Source organism: Ceratotherium simum, chromosome 34, assembly GCF_057802395.1.
Source record: "Ceratotherium simum simum isolate JZ-2026a chromosome 34, ASM5780239v1, whole genome shotgun sequence".
In the NCBI taxonomy this organism is placed as follows: domain Eukaryota; kingdom Metazoa; phylum Chordata; class Mammalia; order Perissodactyla; family Rhinocerotidae; genus Ceratotherium; species Ceratotherium simum.
In genome coordinates this window covers 21,888,896-21,915,509 of record NC_141933.1, presented here as the reverse complement: position 1 = coordinate 21,915,509, position 26,614 = coordinate 21,888,896, and the positions used below count along the sequence as shown (strand labels likewise).

Sequence of the window (26,614 nt, the reverse complement as noted above, 5' to 3'; positions counted from 1 at the left end):
TTAGAAGCTAGGAGGCCTCAGGCAAGTCCCCTAACCTTTCCGGGCCTCACTTTTCCTATCTGAGATAAGGGGATAATCCTTGCCCTTCCTGCCACACAACATGGCTGTGAATTAATGCTCAGCATGGTTCCAGCACACAGTGAGCTATTGCTCTCATGAGCATCAACAAACAACAGTCTCTTTATTGAGTGCCAACTCCGCACCAAGCACTAGGGAAACAAACTGCGGACAAGACACGAAAAACAAGCAAACCATCAAATAAGGGCAATGTGGTGAGGACAACGAAGGAAACAAGCCAAAGGCCAAAATGGAGAATTTCAGAAGGGCCTCTTCTCTGGAGAGTGTTAACCTACAGAAACAGAAACCAGTTTAAGAGGCAAAGCGTTTATTTGGGATCAAAGAATTCTAATTCGAGAGCACAGATTCAGGCAGAAACCCAACGGGAGAGGGGCTTAGGGTTTCTACGGGAAGAGGGAGGGTGAGGTGAGTTGTGTTAAGGATGAGTTCATTGGTGTTAGAGGAGGTGAGGCTAGATTTGTACTTCATAGATTGGCCTGAGGTTTGATCATCAGGCAAAAGGCTAGACTTGTACTACATTGATTGGTTAGCAGTTGGTCATCAGCAAAGTTGAATTTCATCATCCTTACAGACAGTATATTCTTGTCCTTACCGACTTCTTGGAACGTGGTGGTTTGGTCCAGTTTGGAAGATAAATAAGACCTGCAAGGCAATTCCTCTGAAACGGCTGCTCTGGCTCTATTTTAATATGGCTCCACGCATGTCATCTTTCACAACAGTCCGAGAAGACCTCTCTATGAGCACAACATTTAACCTCAAACCCAAATGATGGGAAGGAGCCAGCCATGGGAAGAGCTAGAGAGAGGGCGTTCCAGGCAGAGGTTACAGCCCATGCAAAGGCCCTGAGGAGGGCAAAGAGTTGGGTGTGGTCGAGGACCAGAGAGAAGGCCAGGGTGGCAGGAGCAGAGCTGGGGAACCTAACTGGCTCTTCCCATGGGGGTCCTTCCTCCCAGGGAGAAGAAAATCCCAGAAAAAGGAAAGAGGGTAGAGACAGATTTGGCCACTTTCTGACATTACATGGAAACATTGGTTCCTTTTGGATCCACTCACCATGGGGAGGAGCGGAAAGAGAGGAGGTCAGAGGTCAAGTTTCAGCCCAGGTGGGGGGCGAGGGCACCATCTTGACCACAGCAAGGGGGCTAGATTTATTCTCAGTGCCACTGAGGGCACCATACTTGATTTACATCTTAAGAAGATCCCTCTGGCTGTTGTGAGGAGAATGACTTGGCTAAATCACTTAACCTCTCTGATCCTTTTCCTCATCTGAAAGAGAAGAAAGTTGTTCTGATTTAAGAGATAACATGATGATTTAAGGAGTCAACGTGCATGGAGTTTAGTTGCTACTTGTGAAAACTGAGCCCCAACGGGTCAAATGACTTGCCCAGCACACCAAAGACAAAATAGAGTGTGGCACTCAGCTCTCCTGGCCCTCCTGTCTGATGTGTTTCCCACAGTACTGCTGGGAGGGGAAGCTGCCTCCCCACATGGAGCCCTCCCCCAGCCCTGCCCCCAACGAAAACCTTGGCTCAGTGAAAGGGCTAAATTTAGTACCTGAAACTGGCTGAATTGGGAACAGCAGAGCCTGCTGAGAGGCAGCACCTGGTCCAGGTATGCCGGGAGCTTAGACGGAGGAAGGCTGTGTGTGGGTGTGGGGGAGGGAAAAGAGGAGGTACTGGTGTGGGGCGACAGCAGGCTGGCAGGCTGTCACTGAGCACCCAGTGGGGAATTTATAACATTAGAGCTGGGAATGAGTTTGGAAATGGGGGTCCAGCCCCATATTCCACAGACAAGCCTGAGGCTGGGAGAGCATGACTGACTTGCCCAAGGTCACAGCGTGATGGGGCAGAACCCAGACCCCTCCTCCCAGGCCAGTGGACTCTCCACTGAGCATCATCACCATAATTTTTTTAAATAATAATTACTGTTATTATTATTATCATTATTATTACTAACATTATTGGATAGTCGCCGCATGCCAGCTGCTGTTCTAAGCACTTCGTGTGTATTAACATCTGAGACAGGGATGATTAACATCCTCATTTCACAGACGAGGAAACCGAGGCGTAGAGAAGTTAGCCCCATGCCCCAAATTACACAGCTGGGTTCCCTCTCTGCACACTGAGAGGCTGAATATACAAACGGACATTGGCCAAAGTGTATATGACAAAAGAATTCTGACCCACAACCTCTGCAGCAGTCAGCCCCGGAGGGACACCAAACTACAACCTCCACAGCAACGGGCCCAGAAGAGTCAATCAGGATTTGGTCAATGACTGCCATTTTTCCCTATTTTTTGCCCCCACCTCCGACTTCCAACTAAGGACCAACCAATCACCTAAGACTCCCCTCCCTCTTCTAGTTAGCCCACGCCAGCTTCCCCATCCTAACCACCTCCATTCAGGACACACCTGAACCCTTCCCTTTCTCACTACAAAGCTTCCCACTCCCCTGCCTGCCTTCGAGTCTTTGCCAAATTACAAGTGATGGTGGCTGACTCCCTTGCTGTGGCAAGCTCCGAGTCAACAGGCTGTTTGTTCTCATTTGGGTGGTCTTTATTTCTACAAGCCCCTCTCCCCACCAGCTCTCTGTCCAGGTGCAAGCTGCCTTGGGAGGAGGAAAAATTCTCCGAGGAGCCCCAGGCAAGTGGAGGGAGCCTGTGGAGGTGAGAGGGGGCCTGAGTGGGGGCAGCTGCCCTTCTACCAGGCCAGTGGTCTGGCTCCCAGGTTGCTCTGTAGCCGCAGAAGGATTATAAGATTTCCTGTCCGGCTAGCGAGCCCCTCCCTGCTCCCTCCCCAGGTCACAGTGCACCCGGTCCCTGACTTACGTCATTTTTCATTCCCCTGTGCCAGAGGGAAGGAGGGAACTGCCCTTACTCAGTGCCTATGCTATGGTGGGCCTGACCGGTCTCTCTACATCCTCCATCTCAGTTAATCCTAACATGACCCTGGGAGACAAGGCCGTCTTTCCACTGCCTTTGAGATATTCTGGTCCTCAGCAGTGTGTCCAAAGTCACTTTAGCCCCCATGCCTCAGTTTCCTTATCTGTAAAATAGAGGGAGGGAGGGTGGAGGAGATCAGTGCCTCTAAGAAGCTAGAGGAGCCCCCTTGGAGCAGGAGGGGGAGCTGAGGCCCCCCTCCTGGCCCTGACTCCTGCTTCCACCAGAGCAGCCTCAGGTCTACCCATTTACATGTTGAGGGTGCACCTTAGATTTTATTATGCCAACAAAGGTGGGAAACCTTGTGCACCTGGCCCTATTAACAGGGCCCATAGGATCTCAGTGAGGGAGGTGAGATATCCCTGTGGCACATACAGTGTTTTTGGATGTTATACCAATCCCTGCTCCTTTGTCTTTGCTGCCATAGCCACAGTTTTCTTCCTTTCTCTTCTGAGAAGACTTGTGGAAAGGAGAGGGGGCACTAAATCTTAATTAGTAAGAATGAATCCTGGTAATCCCAGTTTCCTTATCAGTTTATTAGTTTAAGCAGGATTGGCCAATGAGACATGAGAAGCCTACTAGTGGCTTCTGGGAAGGTTTCCTAACTCTTCAAAAAAGACACAGAAATGTTCCCTTTCTGACCTCTTGAGGGATCCTCAGCATGATGGCTGGAGCTGTGGCAGCTATTTGGGAGCATGAGAGGTATCATTTTAGGAAATCAAACCTACACACCAGCAGAGTGGAAAGATGGAGAGAACTTGGGTCCTTGGTGACATCACCGAGCTTTGGGATTAACCAATCCGGGCACCATTTAAGCCTCTTTTAGTAGGCTTTTCCATCCCTTGCAGCCAAAAGCATCTTAATTGGCTTAGCTCTCCATTTCTGTTTTGTGCTTAACGTGGTCCTGTCTTAAGCCTTAAGAACCCATGGCTAGAACAATGGGATGGTGTAGCCAAACTGGGGCTTGAATTGAACCTATCACCCAACAGCATCTGTCAAAGCAAGCTCCTGGGCACCTGCCTGGTTCCCAACTTCAAACCAGTTGCCTTCTTTTCCTTCCATCCTTGCACTGTGCTTCCTGACTGCTCCCAGCCTCTCACCTCTCCTATGGCTTGCCTCCTTCCCCTCGCATCAACCTAGGCCCTGCTCCTGGGCTTCCATTCACCCTTGCCTCCTGAACTTTCTGGTTACTCTGGGTACCAGCCAGCCCCATCCAAACTCCTGCCCTGATGGCCACTCATGTAGCCCCATGCCCACTGGGTTGTCCTGCCCCTACCCCAGAAAAGGAAATGAGACACTGAGAACCCACACCTGACATAAACGACCTTTATTTGATAAACCCTGATTTAAAGCATGATCACTTTGGATTGAATCGCAAATGGAAATAAACAATTTAAAACAATAAAATCAACTCAACCACCGCTCCAGTGAATCAGTGGATCCTGGAACCAACACGATCTACCCTCTAAAACTTAGGTTCTGGAATAGCATCATGGTCACAGAGCTGAACCTGAACCCAACCGTATTCCATTGATCTCTGCTCTCAACTCCCATAAAACTTGATGTCAACAGAGACAAACACGGACCTCCAGCTCTGTCCTGGAACCAGGGCTCAAACTCATCTGAGTTGGACTCTGGGAAGGCAAGAGGACATGACGGTTGTCACCTTCTGCAGAGGCCAGGCAAGTAACATGCATGACAGAAGAGGCAAGGGTGTGAGCCAACAGGTCTTGTTGGAGCCTGTAGCAAACTGGGGCCACTGAACTTGACAAAAGGCCAAAATTCCTAATGTGCAAAAATACGGCCGGCCAAACTAGTTCACCTCTCTGGCCACCACTTTTCAATTTCTAGGCTTTGGAGTCAGTTGGACCTGAGTTGGAATCCCAGCTCTGCCGTCTGTTGGCTGGGCGTCTATGCGTAAGCAAGATAACTTCTCTGCAGCCTCAGTTTCCTGCCCACTTCCTAGCTGTGTGACCATAGGCCAATGGCTTGATGTCTCTGAGCCTGGGTTGCCTAATATGTAGAATGAGGGTGATAATAGTTCCTACTTCGGAGAGCAGTGCAATGACTGGATGAGAAAATGCATGTTACATGCTTACCACACTGTTTGGTGCATACACAGCAGATGTGATTATTAGAGGAAGCTCATGGCAGAAAGAACGGTGGGGCTTGGTCCCCTCTGCCACACGGGCCTGTGGATTCAGCTCTGAGGCCTGCCCAGAGCCTCCCTCCTGCCCGCTGGGTGGGAGAGAGCTCTCCTGGCAGGGCTCTGTGGCCGCGTCCATCCCTCCTGCCCTCATCTGCTCCGTGGACCTCTGCTCCTTCCCTCCTGCTGCGATCGCGGGGAAGGTGGACACTTACTCATCCCACGAGGGAACTCCTAGTGAAGACACCGATGGGGACACCAGTAACACAAATGAGGAAGGTGCGCAGGACGGGGACCTTGGTGAACGGGACAGTTCTAAACTGAGTCGCATTCCCTTCATCTTTTGCCATTTGGGAGTGTGGGCCTATTTTGCTAGAACTTCTAATTTTGCAAGAGAAGCTGGAATTCTGAGCCTTTATGTGCAATCTCCTGACTTTTAAACAATGGCCCCAATTTGTAAAATACCGTACGGGATGTGTGGCGTGTACATAGACCAGATGCAGCCTCGGGCCACCGTCCACAACTTCTTTCTTAGAATATGGCTTCTTTGGCAGCCTGATCACATCTGTGAGGGACTGAGTTGGACACAGAACCCACGGGGCAAAAATGGCAGCATCTCAACAACCCCAAGCTAATGGGATCGTCCCTGTTGCTTGTCTCGGTAGAGTGCCTTGCTTTTGCACCTCCACAGAAGAGAAGCTTCCGGAAGGGGCTCACTCTGGCTGTTTCCACCATGTTCCAGCAGCAATGAGACAGGCCCTTAGAGTGTGTGCAAGGCCTTACGGCCCTCCTTTACCATGTCTTTGCAAATGGACAGGGAAGCAGGAGAGGACCTAGAAGACTTCTGTGGTTGCCTTGGCGACTGTGGGTTACAAGATTAGTTAGCAGAACGGTAATAATCATCACACAGCCTTCCGTTATTGTAAGGAATATTTCCATAGGGCTTCATGGTTTATTTTGAGAGAGTGAAAGAATGAATTCTCTCCCGTCGACTTTCTCCGAAAATTCCTCGGGGCTTATCATCGCGTTAATAGCAGGTGCACAAGCCACAACCAATGGAACAGTCACGGTGGTAGCCACTGCTGGTTGTTTACCAAAAAACCCCCTCGTCCTGGCCAAAGAGCCCCCATTTTGTTCATGTGTCAGGTGACCTCTGGCTTCCCTGAAGCCAGCCCCCCGCCAAGTCCCAGGGGTGAATTGTGGTTGGTCTAAATCAGATCAGTAATGGATTGGTCTGGGCAAGGGCTTGTGTGCAGTTCTGGCCAATGAGACTGGAGGGGAGGTTTGATGGGGTGCTTCCCTAAAGACTTTCCTCTCTCTTACAAAGAAGCAGGAGGAAGGGTTCCATGGGGTGCATGGAGCTGCTGCAGCCATTTTGCCACCATGAGGGAAGCAGCCAATACCTGAAGACAGATGAGCAGAAAAATAGAGAGAACCTAGGTGCTTGATCTGGGGCTTATTTCACTTAGCATCTAATCTTCTTTTAGTTCCTCAAGTGCTCGATGGCCCCACCCACCTCAGGACCTTTGTACGTGCTGTTCCCTCTGCCTGCAACACTCTCCTTCTCTTCTTCATATGGTTGCACCTGCTACCTCTTCAGATCTCAGCTCAAACATTGTCCAGTAAAAACAAATCTGGATATAGTTGGGGAGAGACTTTAGTTAGAAAGAAAGACTATCAGAATAGGGAGAAATTCTGGCCTCAGAAATCTGTCAGTTTCTCAAAATCAAGCAGAGAAACGTTTTTCCTTTATAGGATAAAAGAGGAGGCAAGCAGAATCTTTGGAGGAGGTGCTGGACAAGCAATGGAAAATGGTCAAGGGATCTAATAGGAACAGGGCCTCGCTGTGCAGTGAATCCTCAGGAGAAGCCGATAAGGGGAGGCACGTCCCCCTTTTTCTATGCTTGCTCAGGCTTGGAGCAAGCAGAGTTCAGGGGCATGTAGGAAAGAGAAGCCCGACCAAAGTTTGGTCAAGACAAAGCAAGAGGGTAAGAAGTGGGCAACTGTGAAGACTTGGTCAATATCAGTTCCTTGGAGAAGCCCCCTTTCATTCACCCAACTCGGATGCTGGCGCTGGACTCCTGGATTCAAATCCCAGCTCTGCCGCTGATTAGCTGTGCAACCCTGCATGGCTTCCCTAACTTTTCTATGCCCTGGTTTCCGCATCTGTAAAATGGTGATAATAAAAAGATGTACCTCATAAATTGTCGTGGGGATCAAATGAGTTGAAGAGGTCCCTGGCACACAGTAGGTGCTTAATAAACGTCAGCTATGGTGATATGGACTCAGCCCTTGTGCATTTCCTCCATGGAGCTATCTCCCCCACTGCACTGTGAGGTCCTTGATAGCACGAACGGGGCCTCTCTTGCTCACGACTGAATCCCCAGCACTGGTTCAGTGGCTATTGGATAGAAGGCTCTTAACAAATATTTTTTTAGTGAACGCCAGTATGCGAGCAGCTGACAGCATTGGAGGAAGGAGATGAGAGAGCATGAGGCATTTTGCCCTGCAGAAGTTCGGTGAGAGCCTTGGGGAATCTTCCGCTGTCTCAGGATCTTCTGAGCTTTGCCCCGATGTGGAGCCAGTTCTCCCAAGAGCCACCTCTCCGGCTCTAGCATCCGGGGCCTGCAGACCTCCAGCCCCTAACACTGCTTTCATTCATCCTTCCACGGGGAAGGCCAGAGCCGCTTCTGTAAGATGCCTCTCCCCTATAGTTTCCGTTACATCATTCGGGGCCCCAGGTGATCAGTGCCTGATAGAAAAGGGCGTCTCTCCTGGTGAACAGGTCTGCCTCCTGCTCCTGGGCAATGATGGCTTTCGCTGTGCTGTGTTTCTGTGCTTTTATCGGCCTGCGGTTCTTGGCATCAATTTCCCCATTTTCCTTCTTTCTCTTTTGGTGCTTTTAGCAGTTTAGATGCCAGAAAACCCAACTCAGAGGGCATAAATCAGGAGTCAACAAATTTTTTCTGTAAAAGGCTAGACAGTAACTGTTTTGGGCTTTTCGGGCCATAATTTCTGCGGCAATTCTGCCTTTGTAGCTCAAAGCAGCCACTGACTGTACGTAAACAAATGAGTGGGGCTGTGTTCTAATAAAATTGCATTTATGGAACAGGAGGCGATGGAGGAAGCTCGAAAACATTATGCTAAATGACATAAGCCAGGTACGAGAGACCACACAGTGTATGATTCCATTGATACGAAATGTCCAGAACAGGTAAATCGCTAGAGACAAAAAATGTATTAGAGGCTGCCTAGGGGTGAGGGAAGGAGGAGGATGGCTAATGGGTACGTGGGTTTCTTTTTGGGGTCAGGAAAATGTTTTAAAATTAGTGGTAGTTGCACAACTCTGTGAATATAATAAAAAGCATCAAATTGCACACTTAAATGGGTGCATTTTTGGTATGTAAATTATACCTCAATAAAGCTATTTAAAAAGAAGAGTACACCAGTGTTCATAGCAGCATTATTCACAATACCCAAAAGGTGGCAACAACCCACATGTCCGTGGACAGATGAATGGATAAATGCAATGTGGTATAAACATGCAATGAATATTATTCAGCCATCAAAAGGAATAAAATTCTGATACATGCTACGGTATGGGTGAACCTTGAAGACACATGCTAAGTAAAAGAAGCCAGGCACAAAAAGGCAAATATTGTATGATTCCACTTATATGAGGTTCCTAGAATAGGCAAATTTATAGAGACAGAAAATAGAATTGGCAGTAACGGGGCTGGAGGCAGGAGGAAGTGAGGAGTTATTAATGGCTACAGAGTTTCTGTTTGCGATGATGAAAAAGAGTTCTGAAAATGGATAGTGGTGATGGTGGCAACATTGTGAATGTACTTAATGGCTCTGAATTGTATGCTTAAAAATGGATAAAATGGTAAATTTTATGTTATATATACATATACCACAATAAAAAAAAGAAAGGAAAATGAAACAGGAAAAAAAAAAAGCCCACTAGAGTGGCTGGTGCACAGAAAGCAAGGGAGAGCTGATGGGAGGATGCTGATGAGGTGGGCTAGGGTATCGTAGAGGTAGAGAAATGGGCAGATTCCAGAAAGAAGCAGATCAAAGAGCTAGGGCCAGGACACTGTACAGATCCTCAAAAGTGGGGGTCGGCAGAAGAGGACAACAGTCCCCACAGCCCACAGAGACACCCCAGGAGAGCCCCTAGCACCTGGAGAGGGCCTGCACACCATGAGCGCTCAATAAATGTTCTTCGAATGAAAGAACAAATGAGCATGTGTTGTATATTTTAAAGATGCTAAGAGTAAATCTTAAAAGTTCTCATTACAAGAAGAAAACATTTGTAACTATGTATGGTGTTAGATATTAACTAGACTTACTGTGGTGACTGTTTCAAAATACATACAAATATCAAATCACATGTTGTACTCCTGAAACTAATATGTTATATGTCAAGTATATCTCAAAAAAAAAAAAAATCAACAACAAAAAAACTAACAACCCAGTTAAAAAATTGGCAAAAGACCTGAACAGACATTTCTCCAAAGAAGATATACAGACAGCCAACAGGCACATGAAAAGATGTTCAATATCCTTAACTATCAGAGAAATGTCCTAAGCCAATCACCATTCCGAAATCAAGATTCGAAAGACACTGGTCAGTCCTCTCCTAGAAGCAGCCAGAAGATATGGGGTAGCCATGTATGGCCTCGCACACACAACAGGCAGAGAAAACTGGTCTGCAGAGAAAGAAAATGGAGAAAAATCCAAAGAGAAGCAAACAGGAGACAGTGCGATCCCAGAGAAAGAGGGAAACAGAGAGAGGACGGCTGTCCTCTACCCAGCAACCTTATGATTCCTGGCTTCAATTCTGGTGAAGCAGGATCCACGTTATGCCCTCGGGTCCCATGAGATGCTATTGTGTCCTGCCGATGCATGTTTCCTTTCACTTAAGCTAGCTCCAAGATGGTTTCGGTTACTTGACACCAGAAGAACCTTGACCAAGCTCATAATCACACAGTTTCCCGGCTTGACTCATGGGCCTGCCCCAGGGGTCTGGGGCACAAGGGGGGCAGCTATTTGCAGCTCCTTGCACCACTCTGCACCCCACCCCCTTTGGAAAGCATGCTCCACCCCACACAAGGCAGCATTCACCGCATGCTTCCTTCACGGAAGGGAGCCAACCTCCAACGTCCTTGAGAAGCAAGGTTCCATTTCTAGCACTTTGTTCTTCTACAATAAAAAATATATTTACCAGAATGGAGGGGAGAATGAAAAGAGTGCTAATATATCAGAGAAGACCATGATTCTACTTTAGTGGCCAAAGCCCACTCTTGGGGGTGGGAGTGGTGGGGGCTCCCCGCCACCAACAGAGGCTTGTACTTAGGGGCAGACCAAGACAAGTCCCTTCGCAATCTGTCACCTTGAACATAGCTTCTCTCCCAGAGCCCTGATTAGCAGAGAAAGGCTCAGCACTGAGGCCCTTTTCTGGTGGCCTTTTTCAGGCCTCTGTCATATGTTCTTTTTGTCCCTCTCACCAGCCAGCACCCTAGCACACACAGACCTGCAAACACACACACCACAGTCCCCTCCCTTGAGCTTAAAGAGCAGTTGCCGTTTTCTTGAGCAAGAACCTATGAAATTTCAGTTTTGAAATTAAACAAGGTTACAGGCCCTTATTCTCTTAGTTGGAGCCCTTCCTCCTGGTTTTTCTTTCTTGCATTTTCTCTTTATTACCATAGAGTCCGCCATCTTGGCTGGGACCTTGCCTCTCAGTGGAGAACTGAGTGCAGCTTTTCTGAGCTTAGAAATGAGTGAGGTCTCAGTCCCAGGGGATCTGAGCACAGCTGCCCACCCACCCCTGACCAGCCACTGGGCCCATGGTCTGATGACCACACCTCGTCTGGAAGGGAACATCCTGTATGCTCTTGGTCGGCTGTGGCAAAGACAAGAAAAGAACTGACCTGCCCATTTCTTTGGTCCTTTGCTCAAGGTTCCAGAGTCTCTGGGGTTGCCCAGCAGGAGGTGAGGCCCAAGCCCACGCAATGTAGCCTCCTCCCTTGCTGTTGGACAAACGGTACAAGCCCCAGTAGGACTTAGTGAAAAGATGACACTGGTTACTTCCTGCCTCGGGTGAAAACTTGGGTGTGCCTGTAAAAGCCAGGTCCTACTGGCCAAGATTCCTCAACTTCTTTGACCAGCAGAACAGTCTGGGAAGGCTCGTACGGAAACTCTCAGAGCACCACCATTCCTTCTGGGAGCCGGGTGGCCAGGGGCTGTCCCAACTCCACAGAACCTTAGGCATCGCAGCCGGTCCCCTGAGGAGCAAACTCTCTGGGAACAACACAGCCAGAGAGGGCAGGGACAGATGGGTGGGATTCTGGGCTCACCACACCAGACCCAATCAGAGCCACCACTTTATTTTCCTGAACTTCTAAACTGAAGTGTAACATACATACAAACAAGGAGATGAATCATAAAAGCGTGTAGATCAATGGATGACCACGAAATGAACACATCTTTGTAAGCATTGTCCAGGTCAAGACATAGAACATTACCAGCACCCTAGAAATTCCCCCAGGCTCCCCCATCACCATCCCATCCCTCCTAGTCAATGGTCACCACTATCCTGACATCTGATGTCTAACATCATAGGTTAGTTTTGGGGGTCTTTTTTTAATTTATGCACTTAAGATCTTTTTAATACAGACACCAATAGATTCATCTATTTAAGACATTGTAAATGATAATCCGATGCACATATTCAAGTAAACAAAAGACCCCATAACATCAATGAAAAACTAGTACCATATATGCAAATTTGATATAAACAATGCTTTTTGACTTTGGAACTTTTTAGCGGACTATGTCTCTTTTAAAAGACTTGTTCTGGTCCTGCAACTTATTTTACTTTTTATTTAATGCTCTATAATTTTTTTAATAATAGCTATTATTGAGATATAATTCATATGCCACACAATTCACCCATTAAAAGTTTACAACTCGGTGGTTTGTAGCACATTCACAGTTGTGCAACCATCATCACAAGCAATTTTAGAACATTGTCATTACCCCAGCAAGAAACCCCATCTTCATTAGCTGTTACTAGTTATTCATTAGTTACTCCCTGTTCCCTCCTGCCCCCCCAGCCTGAGAAAACCATTTTCTGTCTATAGAGGTTTGCTTAGTATGGACATTTCATATAAATGGAACCCTACAATGTGTGGTCCTTTGTCACTTAGCATAATGTTTTCAATGTTCATCAACGTTGAAGCATTTATCAGTACTCCCTTCCTTTTTATTGTCAAATCGTATCCCATTGTATGGATGTGCCACATTTTATTTATCCATTCATCAGATGGTGGACGTTTGGATTGTTTCTACTTCTTTGGCTATAAACACCATACGTTAGTTTTGCCTGGTAGTGAACTTTATATGGTGGGTGTGTATATTTTATTGTTCTATAGTATTCCCTTGTTTGAATACACCACAATTTATTTATCCATTCTCCTGCTTATAGGCATTTGAGTTGTTTCTGGTCTAGGACTCTTACTAATAATACTACCATGAAATCGAAGCATATAACTGCTTCTGAGAGAGAGAGGCCTTCAGATGCCCTCATTCATGACTGGACAGAGTAGAATTGCTAGGGTTCCAAGTGGCTCATAGCATCAGGTAGGAAACAAATACAGGAGGGTGTCATGAGAGGAGTTTTATGTGGATCATTAGTAGCTCTTCCTAGAGTTGGAGTGAGCTTGGGGGGATCAATAAGGATTAGTAGTGAGAAGTCGAAGAGAGTGAGATGGGCAGGGTTTTAATTTAGTTTAGCTAAGGTACCATGCTAGGTACTTTACATTCAATGGTTCATTTTATACAACACTGTTAGAACAATATTTCTCCAGATTATACACATGTAAAATGAAGATTCAGAGGGTAAGTAAATCACCCAAGTTCTCACAGCTAATTCAATAGCAGAGTCAGAGTCTTAAGACAAACAAATCTGTCTGACTACACAGCCTAGGGTTTCTCCACCACTCCAGACCTACAGAGATAAGCGTTGTGCCTCTTTTATCCAGGATCAGGACTAGCCGCTCCTGGATGATGAGAAGAACATGGGACTGGATGTCAAAAAATTCATCTGCTGTTGGTGCACACATACCAGGTCCTTGAATTTAGATTCTTCGTCTATTCCAATCCTTGCCTATCTCTCACAGTTGTTATGAGAATCTAGTGATGATTTTTCTTTTCAAATGAGAAAGTGCTTTGGTGGACATCAAACATGAGCCTGGGAGCCAGCCGAGTGGTGCAGTGGTTAAGTTCAGCACGCTCTGCTTTGGCGGCCTGCAGTTCGCATGTTCACATCCCAGGCGCGGACCTACACCCCTCATCAAGCCATGCTGTGGTGGCATCGCACACAAAAAATAGAGGAAGATTGGCACAGATGTTAGCTCAGGGCCAATCTCCCTCACCAAAAAAAAGAAATGGAACTCTGACAAATAGGCTGAGTAGAGAATCTGTTCAGTCAGTATTAGCAGAAATAAATGAAGTTTTTTTTCTGGAAAAAAAATACTACCATGAATATTTCTGTACGTGTCTTTTGGTACACATGTGCACGGATTTCTGTTAGGTACATGGTAGGAATGAAATGCTGGGTCAGAGGGTATATTGTTCACGATCTGTAGGGTATTGGTTTTTAGAATTTAGTGTACTACAACACCAGTTTTCTAAAGTGGTTATATCGATTTACACTCCCAACAGCAGCGTATGAGTGTTTCAATTCCTCACATCTTCCCCAACACTCAGTTTTGTCAGTTTTTTTAACTTTATCCATTCTGGTGGGTCTGTAGTGGTATCTCATTGTGGTTTTTATTAGCATTTACCCAAAGGAACTAATAAAGGTGAGCACATTTTCCTGTGTTCATTGACCATTTGCATACCCTTTGTGGGGGAGGGGTGGAAAGTGTCTGTTCAAGTCTCTGGCCTAGTTTCATGTTGGGTTGTCTGTCTTCTTTTGCTTTTTTATTTGTAAGGGTTCTTTACATATTCTGGATCTGAGCTCTTTAAGAATTATAAGTGTTTCAACTATCTTCTCTCATTCTCTGGCTTGCCTTTTCACTCTCTAAATAATGTTTTTTGAGAAACAGCAGTTCATAATTTCAATGTAGCTGAATTTGTCAATCTTTTCCTTTATGGTTAGTGCTTTCCAGGTCTTACTTAAGAATTCTTTATCTATCCCCAAGGTCATAAGGATATTCTCCTATATAATCTTTTCAAAGCTTTACTGTTTTTTTTCTGTTGTTACCGCTGTCAAGTCAACCATCAAGTTGATTCTGACTCCTAGTGACGCTGTGTACAGCAGAGCTGAACCTTGCCCGGTCTTTTTGTGCCATCCTCTCACCTTCTGGCACTCTATCAGACAATCTTCCCTGCTATTCGTAGGGTTTTCATGGCCAATTTTTTCAGAAGTGGGTGACAAGGTCCTTCTTCCTAGTCTGTCTTAGTCTGGAAGCTCTGCTGAAACCTGTCTGCCATGGGTGACCCTGCTGGTGTTTGAAATACTGGTGGCAGAGCTTTCAGCATCCCAGCAACATGCAGCCACCACAGTGTGACAACTGACAGGCGGGTGGTGTGGTTCCCCGAATGGAAAGCGAACCCGTACTGCAGAGGTGAGAGCACTGAATCTTAACCACTAGACCACCATCTACTGTTTTATATAATCTACCTGAAACTGATTTGTGTGTATGTCCCAAGATAGCTGTCAAGTTTCATTTTTTTATGTTGGGATATCTGATTGACCCATTTCCATTATAGGAAAAACCACCTTTACCCTTCTTCTTTGCAAAGACATCTCTGTCATGATTAAATATCCAGATATGTGAAGGTCTGTTTCTGGGTTCTCAGTTCTGAGACTTTTGTCTATCTTGCTCCAATTCCACGCTGCACTGGTATCATCGTTACCATCATCATCATCCCCGTCATCATCATCCCCATTTTACAAATGAGGAAACTGAGGGACAGAGAGGCTAAGGAACTTGCCCAAGTAATTTACTAGTTAATGGCAGAGCTGGAAATAGAACCCAAGGAAGCCGGCTTTTGGGTCCATGCCCTCTTAATAGTTCAAACAACAAATCTCAAAGCAGGCTCTACGGGAAGTCAGAAATAGGAAAGCCGCAGCCGCACACTGCGCATGTCCCGTAACTAAAGAGAGGAGGGTGGGGCTCTGGGGCTCCCGGCTCAGCCCCAAACGGAGCCACCGCGTCTTTCCCAGACCCACCACCAGAGGGCGCAGATAACTTAAACTCGCCAGGGTCGTCCCTCCCGCCCGCCCCTGGTTGGCTTGCAACCAATCATAAAATATTTACCCAAAGCGCAGTTCAAAGACAATGTAAAAAGTTGCCTAATCCAGTCTCCAAGCAGGACTACAGCAAAAAGACAAAACTGGACTGATTTCAGTTTTCTTAAATATCTTCAGTGAAGAAAGAAACTTCCCACTACCTGGCTAATTTGTCTCATTCCCAAACCACTTTATTATACTAAGTCCCTCCTTGAATCTCTTACTCTTCCTAGGGTAAACTGGATTCTTTTGTTCTACGCTTAGTGGAAACAAGGAGCAACTGTTTGGCATCCTCATGGCAAACTCTTCAGACATGCTTGTAAATAACGACGTGTAGAGCTGTAAGGTCAAATCTCAGTTCTCATTTCTCTCAAAGCTATAACAGTACACGATTACATGTTACCTCTTAGCAATTTACAGGTTTCTTTGGTCTCTCTCCAATTTCCCTATGTCCTTTTGAAATGTGAAGTCCCAAAGTGGACTTTGCACTCCAGTATTCCACCCCGTGACAGATTTATTTCCTGATTCTTGAATGTTACCCTGTTAATATACGCAAGCAATATGCAATCATTCAATAAAGTAACTCATTTTTTATCAACCTGATGAAAGATTATATAGTTATTAAAATAACAATCACAAAGGCAATGACATAGCAATATAGAACATGCTTAATATTTCATTTAAAAAGCCATGCAAACACTGTACTTCTGCCTTGATTAAAGCTATAAAAAGACGCTTATGGACAAAGTCTAGAAGGCAACATAAAGGTAAAAACAATAATTGACTTGTTTGGTTTTGGGGGTTGATGGTGATTACTTCTCTCTGTTTTGCATTACTGGTATAATTTTGAGGACTTTTTAACTGATTAAAATCTTTTATTCACTCAGCAACTTATGGAGCACTCATTATGTGAAAGACCCAGGGCGAGGTGTTGCAAGGAAGACCAAAGCAGACACAGATCCTGCTGTTTAGAATAATAGAATAATAATAAGCTGATGCTTATTAAATGCTTACTGTATCTTAGCTACTATTATCATCCCTATCGTATAGGTGAAGAAAGTGGGGAACAGAGAGGTCAACTAGCTTACCCAAGGTCACACAGAGTAAAAGCAGAACCAGAATTTGAACACAGACATTGCAAATGTGCAAGCCCTTGGACTTAACCACCATACCACACTGCCTTTCATGAGAGCCTAAAAAGACAGAAATAGATAAATAACATTCAATCATTCAGCAAATATTGATTGAGCATCTACTACATGTCGGGGACCAAACTAGTACTGAGAAGACACTAATGAGCAAGATAAGCACAGTCCCTGCCCTCATGGAGCTCACAGTCTATAAAGAAAGCATCATAGGAGTTCAGAGGAGAAAAAGAGAAGACTACTCATCTTTGAGGCTGTAGGGAAGAACCATCTCTTACACCCTCTGTTCCATTCCTAGCAGAGCATCCACCTTGTGGAGAGAAGAGGAGATAGGAGAGGGAGGAACACAAAGTCCCAAAAGAAAAATAACGAGAGGTGGCATCTATTGGTTCAGCAAGCATTTGGAGAGAGGATTCAAAAGTAAAGCCAGGGTCAGGACTGGTGTCTATGCAGATACCAATAACCAATCTGTAGATAAGAAAGAGAGAGTGATATTTAATGAGCTAATGTGAGGACTAGCCCAGAAGTGCTCTCTTCCCCAGGGAAGAAAGCACTCCAGGGAAGCATGGTTTACAGCGTGGTTATATATGAGTTCAGAACAAAGAACATACATCAAGCATGACAGGAATACAGTGGTTTTTTTCCAAAGTCACAAGGAAATGTTTTGCCTCAATTTAGTACACACATAGCAGGTCAGCTTGACCTTAGTTCTCTGGGGAAAAACAAAGCTAATCTTCACGGAAGTACTGGTATCAGAGAAAGGGAGACATTCACCCCTCTTTAAAGAGTGCATTTGTTGCTTTGGGAAAATCTTTGAAGCAGATGTACAATGCGTGTTTGGTGGGCCATAAGTCAGACTGCTCTGGGAAAAACAAGTTTTGGGCCAAATCAAATTTAAACCAGAATGGCTTCCTCATATACCTCAATATGTGAAAACTTCTTATTATTCTTATTATTTTCATCGCTGGGATAGACCTTTAAGGTTCCTGTCAACCTGAGACTCTAGTTCCTGTTCAATTTTGACTCAAATGTCTTCAAGCATTGAGTGCCAAGCACTGAGCTAGATCCTGGAAATACAACTATAAGTAAGCCACGGCCCCTGCCCTCCAGGAGTTTATAGTCTAATGGGGCAGACAGACAAGTAAGAAGTTCCAGTAAATGTACTAAGGCCAGTGATAAGAAGCAGCACGGAATGAGATGAGGCACTATGCCGGCTTGGACCAGACAGCAAGGAAGTGACATCTGCACTGAGCGGTGACACAGGACAAGCTGGAGTTCGAAAGTGGATGGGGTGGGGAGTGTGATCCAGGCTTGAAGGAACAACTTGGCAAAGTCCTGGAAATGAGAAATCCTAGGATCGCAACGATGCTCTGATTTATAGAGTGGTGCCAATTAATGCCACTAAATTGCTGACTAAATTGCTAAATTCTTTCATTGCTCATTCCCAAGTTCAGAAAGGGTTCCGAGCATGGGCACAACCTAGGGCCAAATTGAAACAGACTCTTCACTTGATAACTGCAGAGCTCCACCCTGCCTAGGCCATCTTAGCCCACCGTCACTTCATTGCAGTTGTTCATATGCTTCTCCTGCCATTCAGTCAGCGGGGCCGTCAATCACGAGACCTGTGCTAGACTCCAGAAGAATAAGAAGCCTCCACCCAATTCCCCAGGGGAGGATTGGGGACAGTGTCCTCCACATCTTTGAGTCCAAGACGGAATCCACCACAGTGCTTTGTGCACAGTGGTACCACTGGATCTACTAAACATAGAACTAAAAGAAAAGAAATTCATCTGATGGAATAATTACTATCTCAACCCACGTCCTCCACATTCGCAGTCCCTACTCCCAGCCCATCTACTGCTGCGCATCAGCGCACTCCACCCCCTTCTCAGACTCTGCCACTTGCAAACGACAAGTTGCTCAGCGCAAATAGAAGTGTAGCTTTGTGGATAAAAGCAGAAGATTTGGAATCAGAATAATCTGGGTGGAGTCCTCTTATTAGATTTATGATATTGAGCAAGTCTCTCAACCTACGGCAGCCTCAAAGTTTTCTTCGTCTGTAAAATGAGAATAAAACAGCTCTTTCACTGGAGTTTTTGAATGAACGCAACTGGGCTGAGTTGTGTAGTAGTAAATGAGACAGTCTATGTAAGGAGATTATCACGTTGCTTGGCATATAAAATACACTCAAATAGTAGAATGCTGTAGATGATGTAATAGGGTGAGGCAGAGGAGGAGGAGGAGGAGGAGGAGCATGGTGCTGTAGGACGGCCGGTTGTCAGTCTTGTAAGTCACTGTCTGGACTGGCAAGCCCCACCAGCTCAGGCAGTTTCTTCCAGCGGCAGGCCTTGAACAGGACGCGCGTAAGAGATCCGCTGCCCCCAGACTCGGTGCACGCCCAGACCTCCGCAGGGAGGGCCAGCTTGCGTCACCCGCCCCGCCCGCCGGCTCCTCCCCCGCCGGCGGACACATGGTGGGAACGTGATGGGGCGGGGCCGACCTCGGCGCCGCTAGGCCAATCGCCAGGAGGAAGGCACCCAGCCAATGGCAGAGGCGCTCCAGGGCCAGAGGGGCGGGGCCACAGGGAGGAGCGGCGGCGTCATAGGTCACTGGGCGGGCTGGGGGCGGGGCCCGCGGCGCAGACGGGGCGGAGCAGCGGCGGCCCAGCAGTCCCGGCGGTGATGGCGGCGGCGGCGGTGGTGACGGGGGCAGGGGCGGCTCCGGCGGCGGCGGCGGCGGCCGGAGCGGATGGCGCCTCCTCGGTGCACTGGTTCCGCAAGGGGCTGCGGCTCCACGACAACCCGGCGCTACTGGCGGCCGTGCGCGGGGCGCGCTGCGTGCGCTGCGTTTACATCCTCGACCCTTGGTTCGCGGCCTCCTCCTCGGTCGGGATCAACCGATGGAGGTGAGGGGCCAGGGACGGGGGTGCGGGCCTGGGGGACGCAGCCTGGCCGCGGGGCGCTCGCGAACAGCCCGGGTACCCCCACAGAGAGGAGGAAGCTCTGCCCCGCAGTCCCCACGGCCGGAAGACCCCGGCCTAGGGAAGCGGGGCAGGAAGACCCAGCGGGGTCCCCAGAGGGGAGAAGCCAAGATGGGGAAAGCAATTAGTCATCGTGCCAATGGCCGGGGGGGGGGGGGGGGGGGCAGGGCTCGGCCTCTGACAAAGCGCTTCCGCACTCTTTATCCCCTTGGGCCTCACAACATTCCAGAGGACAGAGATCATGGTCCCCATTGTACAGATGAGACTCTTGAGCCTTAGAGACGCAAAGTTGCCCTGCCCCAGGACTTGCGGCCAGTGCGTGGCAGACCGGGGACTCCTGGTCTAGGGCTCTTAGGGGTGCGCTCAGGGCGGGGAGAAAAGGAGATTCTGCGCTGTGAGGGCAGGGACGGGTTTCTGAATCGATAGCACAGCAGACGCGTGCACTCTTCGAGTAAAGAGCCCATTGCTGGGCTCCTGAAGGTCGTCTCTAAGCCTCTGGTGTGTTTGAATCCATCTTTTCACCGATGCCGACTTCCCTTCCACCAAGACTATCCTGCCTCTGGAGGTGTCTAGAGACTCTGGCTTAGCATTAGATAAGAAGGCAAGTGCCCTCTCCTATGTATTATAGGTACAGACCCCAAGGCCATGTTCAGTTAGAGGCACTTTGTCTCCTGACCTAGAGAGCAGGACTGAACCCATTTTGGAGAATTCCCTCAGCAGCAGTGAGCTTGCTAGGAAAAAAAAAAAACACAGTGTTACTTCCTTCCTCCCCTTCTTCTGAGACTGATCTTAAAGGACAGTTGAACCACCAAAGATTAGACTTTTATCAACTGATGTGCTGAGGTCAGGGAGCAGGAAAACTGCTATCAAGGGCCCGTCTTCGATTACTCCAGGAAATGGAGTTGACAGGATCTTGGGAAAGGATTCACAGATAGGTAGTTGATGTATTTTCTCTGTAATCAGTGTTTAAAACCAAGGCGTTCTGAGACATCGTGTACTCATCTGTCATTAAAACATCCCACAGGAGTCATTCGGTTTGTTTGCGTGGTTCTGGAGGATGTTTGCTGTGGCCATATTGCGTTGGGCAGGGTTATTCCCAGGATACAGTGGCTCTCAGCACACCGTCCTTCCCTCTCCAAGGTGTGTGCCCTGCTGGGAGAGTGAGGGCTCTAGCAGTGGGTCTGTGAAATGCCCCCTCCTGCCCCACTTATGTAGAGAGAACAACTAAAGATAGTCCTGTGGAGAGCCTGCCCACACAGTTTTCAGGCGGCTCTATTGCTCTGTCTCTGCTCCAGTTTCTATAGATAGGAGGTTGGGTTCCACAGACATCCTCAAATGGCCATCTAGCAGGAAGATTAAACTGAGCCTCAGACTTTGCCCCTCGCTTATGTCAGTGTGCCAATCCGAGCAGAGTAAATAGATCAGACTATCGACTTGCTACACTGTCACCAAGGAGTTTCTTTTGTTGGATTTTGGGGGACATCGCAGAGGACTGCCTACTCCTTTGTGCTAGTAGAGATTAAAAATCAACAACAAAAACTCTGTTGCTGGTTAAACTCCGATTTGCTAGGAACTAGGTGTTTATGGATTTTTATGGGTCACGCTTTTGTGATTGTGCTTTCAAGCAAGTGAAGGAGAAGTGGAATGTGGCAGCTCAGATACCTGAGTCAGATCCTGAAGTCAGAGGCCGTGTAGATTTTAATTGAGCAATTGTTTTAATGAGTGCCTAATATCTGCTAGGCACTGCCCTAGGGGCTGCTCAGGTCACAGCAGTGAACAAGAGGATGCCGTGTCCAGAGCTCCTGGAACCTACATTTTAGTGAAGGAAGACAAGTAAACAACCATAATTTAGTAGAAGTGCCATGAAATAAATAAAATAGGAGGATGGACTAGAGTACTGACTCTCAACTTTGCTGCATATAGCAATCACTTAAGGATCTTTAAAAGATGCCTCAGGGGCCGGCCCCATGGCTTAGAGGTTGAGTGCGTGCGCTCCGCTGCTGGCGGCCCGGGGTTGGGATCCCGGGCGCGCACCGACGCACCACTTCTCCGGCCATGCTGAGGCCGCGTCCCACATACAGCAACTAGAAGGATGTGCAGCTATGACATACAACTATCTGCTGGGGCTTTGGGGGGAAAAAATAAATAAAGTTTAAAAATAAATAAATAAATAAAAGTTTAAAAAGAAATAAATAAAATAAAAGATGCCTCAACCCTCTTCCCCCAGTTCTGATTTAATTGTTCTGGGTTATGGCCTGGGCATTAGGGTTTTTAAAGCTCTCAGGTGCAGCAAAGCCTGAGAAGCACTCGACTAGAGAACCACAGACCTGAGCCCAACAGCTTGGAAAATGTGTTGCTGTGCATTGGCAGGAAGTCTAATTAGTTTTGGCATTCAGAAGAAAGAAGTGAAATGACACAAACAGATCGAATATAATAACTGCTCCTGGGCCTGGAAATAGACACACTCCTCCCACCCCCATACTCTTTGCTCCTTTGATTGGATGGAGGGCACTGCTGCACGCTCCTTTATGCACTTGGTTGGGGGGAGTGATGGAGCCAGCCATACCTCTGCGTAACTCTAGTATGTGTAATCTTCCGGGGGCTGTTTCTGGATCCAGGAGTGATCTGGGAGAATTGCGCTGCAGCACAGTGTCCTCACTCTGCTTCACTTGCTGAGAAGCCTCCCTAAGAAGGGTGGGCCCCGGGCCATCTGCAGGATGGAGATGGCACCAAAATCTGTGATCTCTATTATCTCCTGCGCTTCCTACACTGACTCCCACACAGCGTTTTTTGGCGGATGAATCAGATTAAAATAACCATGAATGGCACTTTCTAAGAGTAAAAGAGGACAGAGAAAGGCAATTAAGAAATATGTATATTTATTAGCCTAGGAGAAGGGCTGGCATTCTCCTTGCTTTGGTGGTGGTGGGAAGTTTATGGACTAGCTGTAGCTATATGAGCTTCAGGACTTTCTTTGTCAAGCACTAGTTGGGCAAGCTGTTTGCCATTTTCTCCAGCCCCACCTTCTCGAATTTGCTGCATCTGGAAGGAGGTACTGCAGTGAGAACCAAAAAAAATAGAAGTGATGTGAGCAGCTTCTAGATTTCAAAATGGGTACTCAAAATAGGCCCTTGAAGTTCGTCATTACCTTCCTCTGTACTGCAACTTAGATGGGTGTTGGCAACAACTCCCCGTGCTCTTTATTTAAATCCTTTTCTCCCTGGCTCTGTGCTGTAACTGCATTCAGGAGCTTCTGGGACAGAGGGAGTTGGGAGAAATAAAATAGCAGCGCATATCGCTCAGAATTAATAAATGAGGTGAACTGAGAACCCCACTGGATGCCTGGTAAGAACGTGTCTCTCTTCCCAATGCAGGGAGCCAAACACTATTGGACTCTCAATGTGGGCAGCTCTTCCCTGGCACTTGGTCAGCTAGAAGGGGATTGGGACCTGTTGTCTACTGGCGGGGAAATTTGAGCTGTTCACACTGGTCCCCAGGCGAGTCGGCGGAAATGTTTCCACTTGCCCAAAAGGAATGATAATCTTCATCTTCATGTTTCTCTTTGAAATTAGGAAACAATAAATATATTTTTATCTGAGTGATACTTAGAGATCTGTTCCTGCTATAGATGTGGGTTCAGGTTATCCTTTTTCATGGGGTTTAGGATCTCTTAATTACTTAGGAGAAATTAATTTCTATAAATATCCTATGTAGCCAGTCTGGGTCAGCCTATGATATCATTATTATAGTTAGATGACCTTGGCTCGAAGCAGAGAAATGTGGTCCAGGGCAGTCTGGACCCAAAAAAGAGCTCACTGTCATCCTCCCTCCTCCTGTTAACAACAAATGAACAAAATATTCCTCCACACAGTATCTGCCATCTCTAGAGAAGGCTTTCCCTAAAGATCTGCCTGTCTTATTCTAAAGGGCTGCCCCGTGGAGTCCCTGAATTACAGAGTGCTTTCTGTATTTTTGGAAATCTCAATTTGGTTTTCTCCAGTTGTGTCTGCCTCTGGCTCCAGCGCGCTTACGTAATGTAATTCAGTTGCATATGTCGTCAAATCCAGGGAGTGAGCTTGAACTGCTCACACAGGGCCGTGTGCTCTGAATTTTGGTCACGTGAGCGCAGCTTGGAGCTGCCAGCCCCAAACTGCCACCTCCAGTGCTTTTCGAGTCCCCCCTTTTTGGAGTAAAAAGAAACTGGCCATGTGGAAAGGAGGGCTCTGAGGGAGCACAGGAGGCCCAGGGTTCTCTCTGGTGAAAGAAAGCACACCTGCCCTGGTGGGCATTTGCCCAGTAGCAGTGCTGCTCCGTGTTCCTTTGGTGTTAACGCAAAGCTGTCACCTGGCAGGCCTTGGCGGGGGTGCCACAGTAGTGGCTTCTCTTTCTCTTGCTGCCTGGAAGCTGGGACTCGTGGGGGACATTCCTTCCTGGAGGAGCCCTGCAGGGTTTGACTCAGAAAGGGAGTTGGAGGGAACAGAGCATTTCTAGAGGGCCAAAGAGGAGGCAGAAAGCAGGATCTCAAAGAAAGTTGAGTAGAAACAAATTAGAAGCAAAGAAAGGCAACTTGTAAACAGAAGCTAGAAGTAAAGTTGAGTTTTCTGGAACAATGCTTCTGAAACTTTAATGTGCCAAAGGATTGCCTGGGGATCTTGCTAAAATGCAGATTTTGGAGGTCTGGGATGGAGCCTGAGATTCTGTATTTCTGTAAGCCTCTGGGTGATTCACAGCTGTTGACCCTCAGAGGAGCAAGGCTCTGGTAGCAAAGGTGTTGGCCTTTGATTTGGGCTGTGGCCTCCCTGATTGCTGAGTCCTGGGCAGCATAATCCTAGTGCTCAGGGGGTGAGTCCTGGTTGAGGGGCTGTGGGGCCTGGTGGTTAAGAACACAGTCGCTGAGCCACACTGCCTGGGTTGAATTCTGGCCACTTAATCTCTCCGTGCTTCAGCTTCCTCATCTGTAAAATGGGGATAATAACAGTATTTGCTTCCTAGGGCTGTTTGAGAATTAAATGAAGTAATGTATGTAAAACAAGTAGAACAGTGCCTGGTTCATTGTAAATGCTCATTAAATGTTAGTTGTTGCTATTATTGTCATTTGCTTGCTGAGTTCCAAGTTGGGCCTTCTGTTCCCTGCCTCAGCTATAGACATCTCTTGTCAAAGAAAGGGCTCTCCTGGGATTATCTGTGCTCCAGAGATGCTGCAAAGAATCTCTCCTTTTAGTACATGAGGTCTAGAAGTAAAGTTCTATGGAAGGCAGCTGGAACCTAGCTTTCATGTGCATGTCAGTCTTATTTGTAGCTTCAAATTGAGGTTCTCTGCAGCCTGGGGGACTTGGAAAGAGGGGCTCCCAAGTGCCTGGCAGGGCCATTCCTGGGAGCCGCAGATGGAGGGCCCCCTGTCCTGGGGTTGTGGCTTTAAGTCGCCAGTTATCTGTAGGCATGCTGGCTGGCAGGGCCCAGGTGTCAGGTGGCATGAGGCTGTTTACATGGGTGTCTCTTATTTTCCTCCTGAGAGGAGTGGTGAGGCCTGGGAGGAGGCCAGCGCAAGTGCGTCACTCACATCTCAGCTTTCCTTTTCTGAGGGTGTTGGTTTTTCAAAAACAGAAATTCACGGAGGCAGAACTTTTGGCTTGAATAAAGCGGCGTTCAGCCTGTCAGAGCCTCCTGTCGCAACCCCTTGGCGAGTCTACATGCTCTGTAGGTAGCATGATGCTTTGGGCTCAGCCTGGGACTCAGCTCGTGCTGGAATGTGGGCCTGTGGCACCCGCCGCTGTGGGAGTGTCGTGCTGTGGACGTCAGAGCAGCAGTGGGGGCTGGTTCTAGCTGGCAGCCTGGGAATGTCGCTCTTCTGTGGGCCTCAGATCGTCGGGAATGTGATGTGCTGCAGAGGAGGCCCGGGGTTTCATTGTGCTCAAAATACAATCTGGTGATTCCCATTGTGGACAGAGATGGGTGGGAGATGCCAGAGTGTGGATAGCAGAAGGTCTCTGTGAACGAGGCTGACCCGTCAGGGCTTAGTTCCCGAGGACGAAGATCAGAATGTCAGTGGATTACCAGTACTGAGGTTTATTTTGTCAGAGAGGGATTCCAGGCACGTGAGGTCCTGCAGAATCCTAGCCCCGAGAGCAGTGTGTGGCGTACCACTAAATTAAGGCTTTAGAAATGGGGCACAGAGAAGAAAACATGGTTTCAGAGAGAGTCTGACAACCTGGGTTCCTATCCCAGCTTTGTCACTTAATAACTATGATCTTAGGCAAATTAATTATCCTCTCTGTGTCTCATTTTCCTCATCTATAAAATGAGGGTCATATTTTCCTTCAAAACGTGTTGCGAGAATTCAAAAGAAGCCACACTTAAAAAGTGTAACAGGCATAAAATAACATTGGTTGCCTCTGGGGAAGGGAATTAAATTCCTGGGGCCGCAGCGGGAGGAGACTTTTTACTGAGGACCCTTTTGTAACTTGAATTTTGAACCACATGAATAGTTATCTGTTTAAAATGTTAGTTTCATTAAATGTAAAAATAAAACATATCATAAAATGTATGGATGGAATTTCTCAGAAAGGTGATTGTGCCTAACTGGACAGTTAATACATTTTTGTGGTCATATAAAAAAAGCACTGAAGACACTCAGCAAATGTTCACTCCCTTTCCCATGGTGCTCCAGCTCTCAGGCTGGGCCTCTTGAGTATCTGGAGTCCTCCCCACCCCACCCAATCCCCACCCCTGAAAGCATGTGAGGATATCCTACAGAAAAGCACCTTCTAAGGCCTTCTTTCTCTTGGGATGAGAAGCTGGTGGCCAGAGCCCTGGAGAGGCCTGGAGAATGAGCCACCTCCCAAACGAAACCCGGGGAACCGGGCCCCAGCCCAGGCTGCGGCAGTAGACATACGCGCAGCCCAGAGTGCGGAAAGCCAGGGAGTCTGTGGGCCAGGGCACGTAGGATTTTCCAGAGCAGTGGCAGTCCTGTTCCTCTGCTCTCGGGCCTCAGGCTTCCCTACCACACTATTGCGCTTGGTTT

General features: G+C 47.4%; 1 protein-coding gene across 4 annotated transcripts in view; it reads left to right on the top strand.

The window, feature by feature from the left end:
- Window positions 1-19,294: 19,294 nt before the first annotated feature.
- CRY2 (cryptochrome circadian regulator 2) overlaps window positions 19,295-26,614 on the top strand; it is a 32,760-nt gene continuing 25,440 nt past the window's right edge. For all 4 annotated transcript variants that reach the window (XM_087423070.1, XM_014792512.2, XM_087423071.1 and 1 more), the window contains exon 1: window positions 19,295-19,518. In XM_087423070.1, the coding sequence (XP_087279196.1) occupies window positions 19,295-19,518 (224 nt within the window). The remainder of the gene's footprint in view (window positions 19,519-26,614) is intronic.